The sequence below is a fragment of the Lathyrus oleraceus genome, chromosome 5 (genome assembly GCF_024323335.1).
Source record: "Lathyrus oleraceus cultivar Zhongwan6 chromosome 5, CAAS_Psat_ZW6_1.0, whole genome shotgun sequence".
Classification (NCBI taxonomy): domain Eukaryota; kingdom Viridiplantae; phylum Streptophyta; class Magnoliopsida; order Fabales; family Fabaceae; genus Lathyrus; species Lathyrus oleraceus.
This window is the reverse complement of record NC_066583.1, coordinates 293,231,170-293,245,631: the sequence shown is the minus strand read 5'-3', so window position 1 is coordinate 293,245,631 and position 14,462 is coordinate 293,231,170. Positions and strand designations below refer to the sequence as shown.

The 14,462-nt window shown below is 36.3% G+C and overlaps 1 protein-coding gene across 1 annotated transcript; it reads right to left on the bottom strand.

Moving 5' to 3' along the window:
* Nucleotides 1–1,733: 1,733 nt before the first annotated feature.
* On the bottom strand, nt 1,734–9,596 carry LOC127084018 (protein trichome birefringence-like 33). Its single transcript, XM_051024386.1, has 5 exons — nt 8,885–9,596; nt 3,365–3,536; nt 2,983–3,182; nt 2,576–2,734; nt 1,734–2,293 (listed from the first exon to the last, which is right to left on the bottom strand). Exons 1-5 carry the CDS (start codon nt 9,280–9,282, stop codon nt 1,954–1,956), a joined length of 1,269 nt encoding a protein of 422 aa, XP_050880343.1. The 5' UTR covers nt 9,283–9,596; the 3' UTR covers nt 1,734–1,953.
* Between the last annotated feature and the right edge of the window lie 4,866 nt (nt 9,597–14,462).

Here is a 14,462-nt window from a genome sequence, read left to right as displayed (position 1 = left end):
TTCCTAAAGAAAAAAATTCTCAACTCGAACCTCACATCACATGAATTGAAAATTTTGTAGAAGTATGCAAAATTTCTTAAATTGATCAAAATGTGTTCTTAAAGGAAAAAATAGTAGTTAAAAGATTTATAGTCAAGACTAGGCCGAGGTTTTTATCTTTGAGGAAGACTCTAGTAAGCGTTTTTATAAGAACCTTTAGTTTGAATAAGTATCAATTGATTTAAACTTAAGCTAAATAAACTATAAATTTTGAGGGAATACTTGTGCATTCATTTTTTAAAGTTTCTCTAAAAAGCTTGTTTTGTCTTAATTTCTTCTATGTTATTTAAATTGCTTAAGGACAAACAATGGCTTAAATATGTGGGAGTTTGATAAGTTTGTTTTTAATTGTGTTTTATGTAATATTTGTGTTAATTTATCACGATTTTATCTACTTTATTCGCATTGTTTGCTTTCATGTGTTTGATTGTTTGGTATTTCAGGAAAACAATAGTTGCTAAATGAATCCAAGTGTTATGAAAAGTCATTAGATGAATTTGAGTCTCTTTATTCGCATTGTTTTCTTTTGGCCTTTCAGTTTTCAACGTTTTCTTTTGATGTTTAAGGGTCCTAAACACGAATTTGAGTCTCTTTTAATGTATCTAGGCCTATATAATACGTAGAAAAACTCATATCAAAGTTCCCTCATTTTTTACATTATGCACTTTTAATTTTTTTTATAGTTTTCTACTCTTTACAATTTCTGCACTTTCAAGTCCTGTAAAAGTTTCCATTTGAGCAAATATTCAAGTTTTATACAAGTTATAAATGACTTGTTTTATTGTTAATTCAATTGCTTTTGTCTTTTAACATGTTTGCTTTCATTTCCAATATGTGCAAGTAGTTTCCTTTAAGATTTGATAAAACACTAATAACCAAAACTTATTCTTTGTTTTAGTTTTATGTTTGTAACTCCCATGTCTACGTGGCCAAAAGAACATTCCTAGATATCAATCATATGCTAAAAGGACATCATTGATATCTGAATTAAAAAATCTAAATAGTTACGTCTAAAATCAAGAAGTGTCTCAGGCTATCGAGAAAAAATATCATTTTAAATAGTCGAGCTTAAAGGACTTAAAGAAACAAATTGTGTTGATGAAAGTAAATAGTTTGTTGGTTTAAGACGAGGTAATGTACCGATGAAAGTAGATAGTTAGTTGATTTTGAATCAGGTAATGCTCCGACGAAAGTAGATATTACCATTATTTTCTACTTGTTTCTACCATGCATATTTCGTGTAATTAACCTATACTAAAAACCTAGGTGAACAAGTCTAAGTCTACGATAGAATGCATAGTTATGAATCTCTTTAAAAATTATTTTAAAAATCAATCGAAAACAATCATAATCTTAACTAAACGATGAAATAATAGAATTTGGTACTCCAAAGACTCCTCGGTAAAACGATACATTTTATATTAAATTGATAGAATGAGTGCGCTTGCGTCTGCCACAAACATAACCTACTAAAACATCAGCATCACAAATAAAACAGTAAAGTAAACGATTCACTAATCAAACTATGTTCCTTTCAATCCACCTAATACATCAAATGGAACCCAAACCAGTTATTAATTTCAACATACCGCATTCTCTTAATCCATCCCTTCCTTTTAATACTTCTCTTATGTGAATTCCAAGAAAGGTTGGATGGATGTTTTCAAAATTTTACAGACAGTCCTCTTATAATGTAAAGAGAAAAATATGTTTTCATAAATTCAAAACTTGAAAACCTCAGTCAAGAACTATCATCTTTGAGTCCTCAGGGGATCCCGATGGTACATACATATATTCTTGAGTACTTATCCTATAAATAACATACTATAGTTTGTATCTATGATTATAGTTATCTTGTTAAAATCCTTCACCCAAGAGAACAATGATCTCTATAATTTTGATGCTGTTTTCAGTTCAATGATCAAATAACTTGGCAAAGAGAAGCTCATTCCAAGTATCTTGAAGTCCGGGTAAACACCAATGTGAACAATCAGCATAGCTAGAAGGGTTGGCTAATTGCTCTTGACTCAATGGATTCCATTGCTTTTTGTAGATTGATGTATGCGCGTCTTTGCGGTAGCTGGAAAGCTGAGTAATGTTGAGAAATGTTATAGGAACTTTGGATTTTCTGAACTCTTCTCCAATCACTTGCATTATGCTTTTCAGTGAATCGGATCCCCAGTATGAGGGATCCTCAATTGGAGTTGTTTCATTGTAGCAGTTTCCTCCTGGTTCCCCTCCCCACTCTACGCTCCTGCCAAAACAATATAGCACTTTAGTTAAAAGAATTCGGGTTTTCGCCAGTCACTGTTTGCAAATATTCACATAGTCGACATGTTGATAACGGTTGAATCAAGATCAGACAAACTATTTCTTCAGTTGGATTGATTTTAAAATAATATACTAAAATACCTATCCTAAAATTTGAATTGTTCAATCTCGATCTATCGGCCACTGATATACTGACTGCATCCATGCATGCAAACAATGACTGCATGGAATCCGAATTCGTGTGAATTATATATACTATACTCACTTTCCATGAGAAGGTGACATGCTGGTGAAGAAGACTCTAGTCTTGTTGGGATCCATGTTCCTTCTCGTCCATCTAAGCATACTTCTCATAGCCATTCGATAGGCTTCCTCGGTTGACATCTCAACAATCTCTTTTACTTCATCCTTAAAAGAACCAAGCCTGAAATTTTGAGTAGACATTAAATGTTAGTTAGTATGCAATGATATGTAATCTCTGGTCACTATTATAAACAAAAATTTACTTTTTTAGATTCATTGAATAATTTTTGTATCTGATCTATATATAGACCAAATACATCAATTATTCAATAAACTTTGAAAGTAAATTTATTCTTATAATAGTGACCGGAGTGTATATCTGCATAACAAGTGTGTAAATAATTGTTTGAATAGGGTTGAGGAACATACAATATCTTCATGTTGGAGCCAGTTACCCACCAAAGATAGGTGTTGAATACCAAAATGTCTGCGCCTTTCCAAAAACGACCATGCTTATTGATTGAACCTTTTCTCACAATCCTATCCGTTACCCTATGGATGACAGCGTTATCGGAGTTTGACTCAAGAAGAAAAGGTGCCCAATAGAACTCAATTGTAGCATTGTATTCCTAATTAAATACAATAATATGAACAAATAGAGAAAAAGATGGACATTTTAAAAACTGAGCACTAAAATCCTTGATTTAGAAATGGATAGACCAAAATAGATGAATCAAAACTGCATTTAAAGTTAATAATAATTGAGGTGAAACTATTGAGAAAATTTACACAACTTATGAGTAAGAGGTACCTTGGCTGTGAAGACGGTGAGTGAATCAAAGGTTTCCATCGATTTAGCATGTTGGGGAATGAGTTGATGGAGAAGGCATATCAAAGAGACATATTGACCCCGGTTGAGGGAGTCTCCAACAAACATCATCCTCTTCCCACGAAGTGTTTCTAGCATTAAACTTCCATTGAATCTGTAGCATTGGTAAAGAAATGTGTATCAATATTTGGCTTAGATCAATTAATTTATGATTACTAGGAGCTTTCATTCTAACTTTAATCCCTCAACAAACAAAATTTAGTTAATTGATTGGATTTAATTCAGTCATTTAAAAATTTAGGATTTAATTGTTGAAGCGTTCCATGTAATTCCACAATGATTAGTTTCTCCCCTGGACTATGGCCCCCAATATTTCTTTGGTTTTAGGATGTAATCGAGATGCTATGAACTAGGAGGTAAATTATCGGGATAACTCCTCCCATGAGCTATGGATTTGGCTGGTAAACTTTTGAACCATATTCTAGCTCCGCCTTCGAGGATCAGGGTGAATGGCCTACATTGGGCCTAAGGACACATGGATATGAAAGTTTTTTATCCTACGGGTGGACAATCAGAGACCTGTTCTGCTCGTTTCTGATCTTATTTGTTTTGATGATACCGAGAAGATCAAGACCACCCTAGTGTTTGGTTCCTCCATTGGAATGAAGGACATGCTCTGGAGAGACTCATTCTTTTCGTTCTCCATTCATTAAAGAGGAAGATCTTGATCAACAATCATTTGTGTTTAGTCTTGCACCAATGTCATTAGTTCTTGGATCGTGGGTTGTCAGATGGTTGTTGCCGTCAAAATATCATTCTGATTTTGGTTTGTCAGCGACATGAACATTGCATGTTGTTGTTTTACTTGTGGGATACGTTGATAACAATTGATTAAGTTTTCCTAAGAAAGGAAACCATATACCACTACCTAGTGTGCCACTCATCCAAACTAGGTTAAGAAGATGGCTAAGACAATGATGAAGGGACAAGTGTTTGTGTAACACTCTGACCTTCAAGTTAGTAGTTCAAGTTAGTAAGCGAATGAAGAGTTAAAAGTACATAGGATAGAAGATTGTGTAACTTTCTTTACGGTTTCAAAGGTCTTTTTTTCAAAATAGTGGTCATAGAGACAACTAATAGCGGTTTAGTAGCGACACAATAGCAGCGCCATGGCGTTTTCTTGAGCATTATTCTCAATTTGGGAAATAAACATTAACTCTAATCTTTTAAAACAATTTCTAATCTTCATTACGGGTATATTGGTTTTCCCAACCCCTTTAGAGACTTAATATTTAAGCCCACGTGTTATGATTCTTCTATTTCACTGTTTTTTTCACTTTGATTCGTCATTCTCATTTGCCTTCCCTGTACTCCTCTGACCTAGCTGTTTGCCTTTCTCCTCGGTTTGATGTTATCCTCTTCTGTTTCATCTCTTCTTCTTTACTTAATTTGTGTTCAAAAGTTAATAAAGAACTCTTACTCTGAGGATGGAAATGGAATAATGAAAGAAGATATGGTTTTAGAAGAAGATGGCTTGAGTTCAGAAGTTATTGGTGATAAAGATGGGGGTAATAAACCAACAAGAGTTATTAGACATCAATCTAGACTTGTTACAGTTGTGCCTAATTAAGATGAGGAGTTGGAGGTAGACTTATCAAAATGGGTCCGAGCTATCGGGTGGATCCACAAGTCTATGTTTTAACGCGGGTCGGGCTGCAAAAAATTAAAAAAGGGAATCCTTAGGGGTGCTCCCTCACAATAGTAAAAAATCACAACTGCCCCTAAAATCCGGAGATGTATTTTCGGATGCACATTTTTTACACACTCAGCGCAAATTGGCGTCCCACCCTTATTTTGTCAAATTTTAGTCCAGAGATGCATCTCGTAAACAACCCTTAACTCAGTGAATTTTACGGAGATGCATCTCCGGACGCATTTAATTCATACATCCACGTCAGACCTTTCTCCCTTCCTTCTTCATTTGCCACAAACTCAATAAAATCTCATTTGAGCTTGTGAGCAAGTTTTTTCAAGTCCATTTTTAAAGGTTCAACACTACTGGTGCTTCACTACATTCAATCACATGTCATTCCACTTACTCCATTAAAGCTTTTCATCCACAATTTTCATTTGGTAAGTTTCTCATTTCATTTCTATTTTTGAGATTTGATGAATGTATTAGGCAAAATAAGTTGTTTAAGATGCATTAGATAGTAGTTACGTTCGAAATAGATAGCTGGTATAGATATTCATTCCTATTTTGTTGGGGTATAGGGCATCAATGGGGTTTCTGCCATTTCTACAACTCACAAGTTTATCCGGAGATGCATCCATGGTTTTGTCTAAACTGGTTTACAGAGATGGATCTCCGAATTTGCCTTGACTGCATTTTGATATGATTTTCTGGTTTTATTACAGGTATAATAGCTGAAAACAACCAAGATAGATTGAGGCTCGGCCGTGTGTCCCAGCGCGTATTTGTACGACGTGAGAGGGTCAGGGTCAGGCCCACGAGGCTACGATTCGATGCTACCTCGTTTGATGGGGAAGCGTCGACTCAAGGTCGAGGTTCACAACCATCTACTTCCCGAAGTCGCCTATCTTAATCATCTACTTCACTAGGGACCACGTGTCCCCTGCTTATGAAGCCCTTAAAGTTAATCACGAAGAACCCGTTCCTGATGCGGATGCCCCTATAGATAGTTATCTAGGAGACCCATATGACACCTCCTTACTTCATCTCTATGGAGACCATGCTGCTAGGCATGTCTGGAAGGAGGGGTATATTTATTTACTTTTGCATCACATTTGTTTTATGCTAATTCAATTGCGAGTGATGATGATATATTTTTTCTACAAGAGCGTCCATGTTTAAAATGACTTGTTCAAAGATGACTTGTTCAAGAGTGTTCTCCGCTACTGTGGGCTTGCTGGTTTATGTGTTGTTGCGTACATGACCATAAACCATGGCACGCGGGCGGCATTTGCAAAAAGATGTCATTCAGAAATATCATCTTTCCATCTTCCTATTGGCGAGATGTCCATCATCCTAGATGACGTCTCATGCCTCCTACATCTTCCCATCGGAGTAAAATTACTGGACCACTCTAGGTTCAATCGAGACGAAGCCAGCAAGATGATGGTTACCTATTTGGAATCTGACCCAACTGAGGCCCGGGATGAGGTAGTTGACACCGGAGGTGCTCATGCTAGATTTAAGTTCTTGGAAGACCATTATAAAGACCACCTGCAGATGGTTGTGGATGCCGAAGGTGATGATATGCAGATTGAGTACCACCGAAGGTGATGTTAATGGACAAAAGTGCAACCTACGTTGATGTGGTCTACCTTAAGTACTTCATTGACTTAACGGGGATTCATGAGTACAACATCTGTTTGGTCTACCTGTACTCGAAGTTGGGCGAAGCTTCTTTTCGAAAGATAAAGCAGTTGATAGGAAGCTGCATGTTGTTTACGGTAAGTTACTGTTACTAATATTTTCATAACTCTTGTGTTACACTTGTTATTAATATTTTATCTAAACCATTTTCAGGCGTGGATCATATCTCATTTTCCTCACATATCCGAGTGGGAACCTGAACCTGACTATACTGAGCATTGGCCACGTACATGCGCCTTTTCCCCGTACAGAGGGAATCAGGCGATCGAGCTCTTCCGGGTGTATCCTGACCTCCTTGTAGCAGATGACAATGTCATCTGCCCATACGACAGTCATCGCCAAACACTTTAGCTAGACATCATTTCGTTATACTCCGAATGACTGGATTGTGGGACATATCTAATTTATGTGTATCTTCCCGAACGAGTGATGCGCCAAGTATTTTCATGTAATTCTGAGACACCCGTCAGAGTCTACTCCTCCCACCGTCCGCCGTAGAGATCTTGATGCCATACTTGAGGATCTCGAGAATTATTTGGTACCAGAAGGCTATCGTAGGGTGTCAGCTCTTGTACGATGGGCTTATGCAGACAGCTACATCACATGAATTTATAGACTGTCACATCCTATCATGACACCAGACGCTCCTGGAAGACTACCTAGGCCATCAAATCATGAGATACTGGAGGCTAGGGATGACCACAACCAGGACGTGTTGTCGGTCTGTCAACGTATTTTGGATATGGCGATATTGGACATAGAGGTTGGACTTTTTTAGGAAGGCAGTCCTCAGTTGGCCCTCATATAAGACATTATTGTCGAGGTACGGAATTCCATGCAGTATACGCGGAGGAGAAATCGGGGGGTTAGACATACCTAGTAGTTTATACTACTTTTTGTATTTTTGAAAAAAATTATGTATTTTCAAAACCAGGGGTTAGACGTACCCATGGGGATGTGCCCCACAAATTATGCCTTCTCGACCATACATAATTTGTTCCGAAAATACAAAAAAGAATATAAACAAACATAAACTATTAGGTATGTTTAATCTCCGTTTTCTCCTCCGCATGTACTACAAGACATTTCGTGCCTCGGCAATAATGTCTTCTACGAGGACCAACTGAGGAATGTCTTCCTTATAAAATCAACCATTTATGTCTGATCTCGCCATATCCATAATACGTTGGCAGACCGACAACACGTCATGGGTGTGGTCATCCTTAACCTCCAATATCTCCTGATTAGATAACTTAGGTGGTCTTCCATGAGCGTTTTGTATCATGATAGGATGTAAGACCCTATAAAAACCATGTGATGTAGCACTCTACATAAGCCTATTGTACCACTAACACCCTATGATAGACCTCTGATACCAAAAGACTATTAAAATATGACATCAAGATCCCTATAACAAACGGTGAGAGGAGCAAAGACTCTAAAGTGTATCTGATGACACTGTACAAGGGCAGCATTGCTCGGGGCACTATATTTTGTAAGGGCTAAATTCATTTTTCTATTAATAGAACTAAAAGAAAATTCAATAATAATTTAATACATAAAAAAATAAAATTGATCAAAATCATAATTACATTTATTTTTAATTATTATATAATTATATTTTGGATGCGTTATTTTTAATTATTAGAATTGTATTTTTTAAATTTTAGTTTATTTTTTTAATTGAAACGGAGTTTCGGATTGATTGAGATGGTTCATATAGAATTAAAAGAGTTTAATTCATATGCATTGCACTATCATCAAAATAATTTTAAAATTTAAATTTATTTGAAGGAATACATTCTTTTACGCTAAGAAAGCATATCATACTTTCTCATTAAATAAATGTCAGTTTCAAAAGAAGAGTCGGAAAGTTTACTTAAATAAACTAAAAATTATTGGATCATAAGATCTCCCTCTTAATTACTCTTGCTCAATTTTAATTACATATGCTTTACTTTTTGTAGATTTAAGAAAACGTTTAATTGAATTGAAAATGTATTGGAAAACGATCCAAGTCCTACCAACCCACCCTTACCCACCGACAACTTGACCTGTAAAAAAACCCGCAAAATAGAAAGAAGAGAACCGCCTTTACTTACTTGGGAACATCGCAACCGTCAGGTTGCCACCGTAACCGCCGATACTCTTTATCCGGCCGCCCATGTTCTTGACAAGTCAACTGAGGTTGTATATACGGACACTCCGATTCTTCGTACAATGGCCGAGTCAACTCGTCTCGAACCCACCTTCCACTGAACACATCGCATACACTTTCCTCCTTTTTCTCCACCGTTTGTACAGCGTTGGACCGAGTCAACTCACTGAGTACTGCCTGTGTGTCAGCGTTGGGATGGAGTTGTTGGAGACGCGGATGGAAGATGAAGAGGAAATCATGTGTGTTGAGGATGACGGCGGCGAAGAGAATGAAAGCTAAGACGGTGAAGAGGTAAGGAGAGAGACGAGGTTTGGTTCTGAGAAGAGTGAATGAGTTTGCCATGCATTGACCCCAAAACACTGATTAGTTTTGTACTCCTTATTGCTTTGTGGTGTGGGGTTGTTGCTTTCTTTTTTTTTTCTCTTTTCATAAACTAGAAGATGATGTAACTATAATTTCATTCATTCATTCATTCCCATGTAATTATTAATTTATCAAACCTAAACTATAGTGAGTGGGAACCATCATTTGGTGGTATTTATTTTCTATTTTTTTCATATTCATCTTCTATGATTGGCTCAAAAAAAAAAGTATAGATGTGGTGTTTTTATTTTCTTGCAAGTGATGAATAAGGTTGTGGAGCCTTAGGTGTAAGTAACGTGATTAGGTGATAGATATAGGTCACGTTACATTTGTAATAATTTGAATCCGATGCTACTACTAATTGTAAATGTCTCTGTTAATTTATGTATATACACAGCTGCAGCTGTGCTGGACATTTCAGAAGTGTCGGAAATGGGCCAACAAAAATGAATAAATTATCTACGGTATCTCCAACTAACAAATAGGAAAAAAGTTTAATATATTTTATTATTTTCCGATTCTAATCTTTTCTAAATTTTTCTAAAAGGAATTATATTCTCCAAGCTATTTATGTATAATTCATATTAAATTCTTAATATTCATAAAATTTCTTCGACATACTTATTCAAACTCATATAAAAACACTTTTTAAAGCAGAAACATTCATTCAATGGAGGCACTCAACCCAATAAGACAAATAAGAACACCAGTAATATATGTATGCTTGAGATTAGAACTTTGATTGTTAAGGTCAAATAGATTCCAGTTATATCCATAATTATCAGTGTGTATTGCACACTTTTTACATGTTTTTGTAAAGCTATGAATTTTCTTCGTAATATATATATATATATATATATATATATATATATATATATATATATATATTAATTTAAGATCTTTTATTAAAATAACTATATTCTTGAAATTATTTCTTCAATAATCAAGTTTTCTTATTATTATTTTCTAAATTAACTATGTTGTTTTAAATAAAAAAGATTTTAACATAATGCATATGTCAAATGAATTGGTGTCTGCACTAAAAATGTAAGAGTTGTCGTCAATTAAATTGTTGATTGCATATGGTGTGGTCAATCTAATTCATATATGTGTTTATATGTTAAAATGAGGCGCTAATCATCTACGGCCTCAATATTAAAAAAAAATTATGAATATAACTATATACGAAAATATTTTTAACACTAACGACCACGATCAGGTTGGTCATACATGCCTCTAGTTCCACACTCGCTGGGTACCCTCTGTCGTGTCAGTCTCAGTTGATTCACCCGAAGAATTTGTGTCGAGGTTCCTATAACATCATAGTGACTAGATTCTCTAATAAGTTCTTGTAATTCTACATAGTCTAGTGTATGCTTGACATCATTGGCGCATTGTCGTAACTGAGTTTGTGACCCATGTCAATGTAGTTGGGTTGTGTTAATGGGGTTATTAGTGAGCGACCTAGTCGATTGAACGGTGACATTGGTGTAAAATATTCATTGGAGAAAGGAAGAAATGGTTGTTGTGGTGTTTGATAGCCATAGAGAGGGTTGTTGTGGGTTGTGTGATGTTTGGGCGTATTGGTTATGGTTGGAGGAAGTGTTGGTGTTATATGTTTCTTTTGTGTTTTGGCTATGGTGGGATGATGTGTTCGAGGCATATGGTTGTTGGGTGTTTTCATAATAACAATGTTGGTGGTTGTGGTATGAGGTATGCTCTTAGTTTTGTGGTTTGGTATCTGATATGTATTGGTTGTGGGTTTTAGTGTGTGTGGGTCGAAAATTTTGTTTGAGTTTTGGATTGTGAGTAAGTGGTCTAGTAATTTTGTGGGAGGTTAGACGTTTAAGCTTCTTGTGTGTAAGTGGTTTGGTGTGGGTCATATAAATACCTATCTTCAGAGAAAAACCCAATTGTAATTGATTTGTATCAACACATATAATTATTAGTTGATTTAGATTTGGTTGGCATGATAGTGTCATTTAAGACTTGATGACGATGGCGCCTTCATTGCCGACACTCAGCTTTAGCGAAGTCTTTCAATCGTCAAAGGTCTGTTGTTCATTAACTTTACATTGATGTCATTGTCCGGGGGACTTCGGGGGATCTGGGATTTGTTAATCCATGTTGAACTCTAGTTTCACACAATCGCTATGATGCATCTCCACAGTGATGAATCTGATGATCAGTGTGCATGCAGTCCAAACGGACACATCTTATGCGTTCATTTCATGATCATCATCTTCTAGAATAGATATGGCCTCCAAATAAATTGTAGAGGAAAAGCAAATTAGATTAGTAAATGGGTAATATTAAAAATGATTTAGCATGAAATGATTGTTTTAGTAGTAATACGGCGTCTGGTGTTAGGTGATCCAAGAGATTTTGATAGACCACAATGCAGTGTCTATGACATTTGTTATAAGCCATCCCACGAGCCGAGAACGAAGAGAGTGGGGTGGTTGTAACACCCGAGGCCGAAGAGGGTGGGGAGTGGTGTTGGTGTAAGCCCTAGAGGCCAATACTTTTGGTACTTATATCGAATTATTTATTAATTAATAAAAAGGCTTTTTCTTTATTATGGTTGATTAATAAAGTCCCTGGAATAGATAGTCCGTTTAATGTATTAAGTGTGACTTAATCATGAGAGCACATTAAACATAAGGACACTATTCTTAAAGTATTCGTAGTCGAGCTTTAGTGTGAAGTGGGATAACATTAAAGCATTAAGACTATTATGTCTGTAGACTGATGATCACATCTCATGGATCATGGATAAAGAGTTATCAAGTCTTAAACATAGGTATGAATATTAAGAGTAATATTTATATCGGATTGACCCGCTATGAGAATACTATATAGAAAGTTATGCAAAGTGTCATAAGTTATTCTCATGGTGATAATGGTGTATACCACTCTTCGACCTGAAACCACTATGGATCCTAGATGTAGAGTCGAGTGCTTTATTGCTGATCCAACGTTGTCCGTAACTGGATAACCATAAAGACAGTTGATGGGTACTCCACGAAGCATGTTGAGGGACATGAGTGACCTAGATGGAATTTGCCCATCCTGCGTAATAGGATAAATGTATATGGGCCCAATATTGAACTGGACAAGGATGACACGGTATATACCTTGTGTTCAATATAGACATAAGGGCAAAGGGGTAATTATACACATAATTATTATCACAGGAGGTTTTGTCATATCACATGACATTTTTCGTGTCTTGGGTAGCAGTGATGTGTTGCTATATACCGCTCACTATTTATTATGTTAAATGCGTGATTTAATATAATTGCCAACGTCGCGAAAACCTACAGGGTCACACACAAAGGACGGATTGATGAGAGATAGAATAATTAAGGAATACAGTAATGTATGGTGCCCCTAAGTAGAATACGAAATATGGTAAGGTACCAAATACTTAAGTGATTTTGGCATATTATGAGATATGGGCAAAATGCACTTAAGTGGGCTTTTTGGCTTGAAGCCCACACAAGTGGTTCTATAAATAGAACCCTTGGGTAGAAGCATTGTATGGGAATACAACACAACTGAAGAGTTGGAATTTCGTATCTCTCTCTCTCACTCAAAGCCTTCATTCATACCAGCTAGCACTGAGATTGAAGGAACCCGTTCGTGTGGACTAAGTAGAGACGTTGTCATCGTTCAACGTTCGTGATCGCTCCGTGGATTTGTGTCCAAGGTTTTGATCGTTACAAGAGATTTGCAATAAAGGTTTGAATCGCCACAAGAGGTAACAATTCTATCACTGATCATGCCCATTCGTAAGGATCACTAAATGGAGAAATTTTTAAATTTCGCTGCGCCTTGGATGGCAATTCTCCTTCAGTGGTATCAGAGCCACTTATGAAACCATTTTTCTGATAACTGTTTTTGTTCTGTATTAATATGATTAAAGACAGAATGAATCAAAGATTAAATTGAGATCGATCAAGGTATATATATATGATATATGTAATCTTGATGCAAAATACATTATATATGACATAGTGTTCTCTTTTCGTTCATTCAAACACTCAATGGTTGTTTTCCTTTGAGCGATCAATGGTCATTTGCTTCTTGATCCGACATTAGTATGGTGAAGCAATGACGTGTTGATCAATCATACTGAATCAACAATCGAGATGTGTTTGACGGTCTGAAATTGGTGCATCAGGGTTAGTGACGGCACAAGGGTTGTGTTGTTAGAGAGTTATGTGATTGGGGTTATGACTGCACAAGAGTTGTGCTTTCTGAACACTTTTTGGAACAGTGTTAACCGGTTAACGCAATACGAAATAAAAAAATTTAAGTTTTCAAACAGTCTTAACCGGTTAACGCATTTGGTTAACCGGTTAACGCAAGACGGAAAACAGTTTTCCAAGACATTTTCAAACAGTGTTAATCGGTTAACGCATTTGGTTAACCGGTTAACGCAAGGTAGAAAACAGTTTTTTGAACTGATTTCAAACAGTGTTAACCGGTTAACACATATGGTTAACCGGTTAACGCAAGGCAAAATTCACTAACTCAGTGCTTTAAAGTATCAAGTGTTGATGCGAAAAGCGACGTCGATTTTAAATGAATTGTTCATTAAAAATTTCGGCCAGGGGCGCTGCCCCTTCAACCCCGCAAGTTTTAACACTCATCAAGACTAATATCGGATAATGTAGGTTTCGCCTACGCGACCAGGCAGCGGAACACCCGTTCCCGCTGACCGGGCAGCGGACCCCGGGCTAACTCTGCATAGTGAGATCGGACGTCGAAATTTAATTTGATTTTAATTAATTAAAGGCATTAATAATAATAATAATAAAATGTTTATTATTGTCTTGTGGTGATCGGTTATGGCCTTAGTTTTCCTTTATTCTACTTTGGGTTTTAAAATACGACCTGCGTGTCGTGCCTCACTCTTAATCTCCCAAATGTAACTTCTTTTCTCATCTCACTCCCTCGTATGTAAAACGAGTTTCTTTATGTAATGTAATGTTATGAAGAAAGCAAAGAAGTCAGTGCCAAAGGAGGACAACCTTGAAGATCTTGCTTGGAGAAGCTTAGATCGTTGTTAGGTTAGCTTAGGTTCTCTCATTGGCTTGGGAGAACAATTGCGCTAGGGGCCATAACTGTTTCATTATGTATGTATGTATGTT

Coding starts and splice junctions, on each gene's coding strand:
- LOC127084018 (XM_051024386.1), bottom strand. CDS start 9,282: ATGGCAAACTCATTCACTCTTCTCAGAACCAAACCTCGTCTCTCTCCT. Junction 2,735..2,982: donor GGCTCCAACATGAAGATATT/GTATGTTCCTCA, acceptor TCAAAATTTCAG/GCTTGGTTCTTTTAAGGATG. Junction 2,294..2,575: donor ATGTCACCTTCTCATGGAAA/GTGAGTATAGTA, acceptor TTGTTTTGGCAG/GAGCGTAGAGTGGGGAGGGG.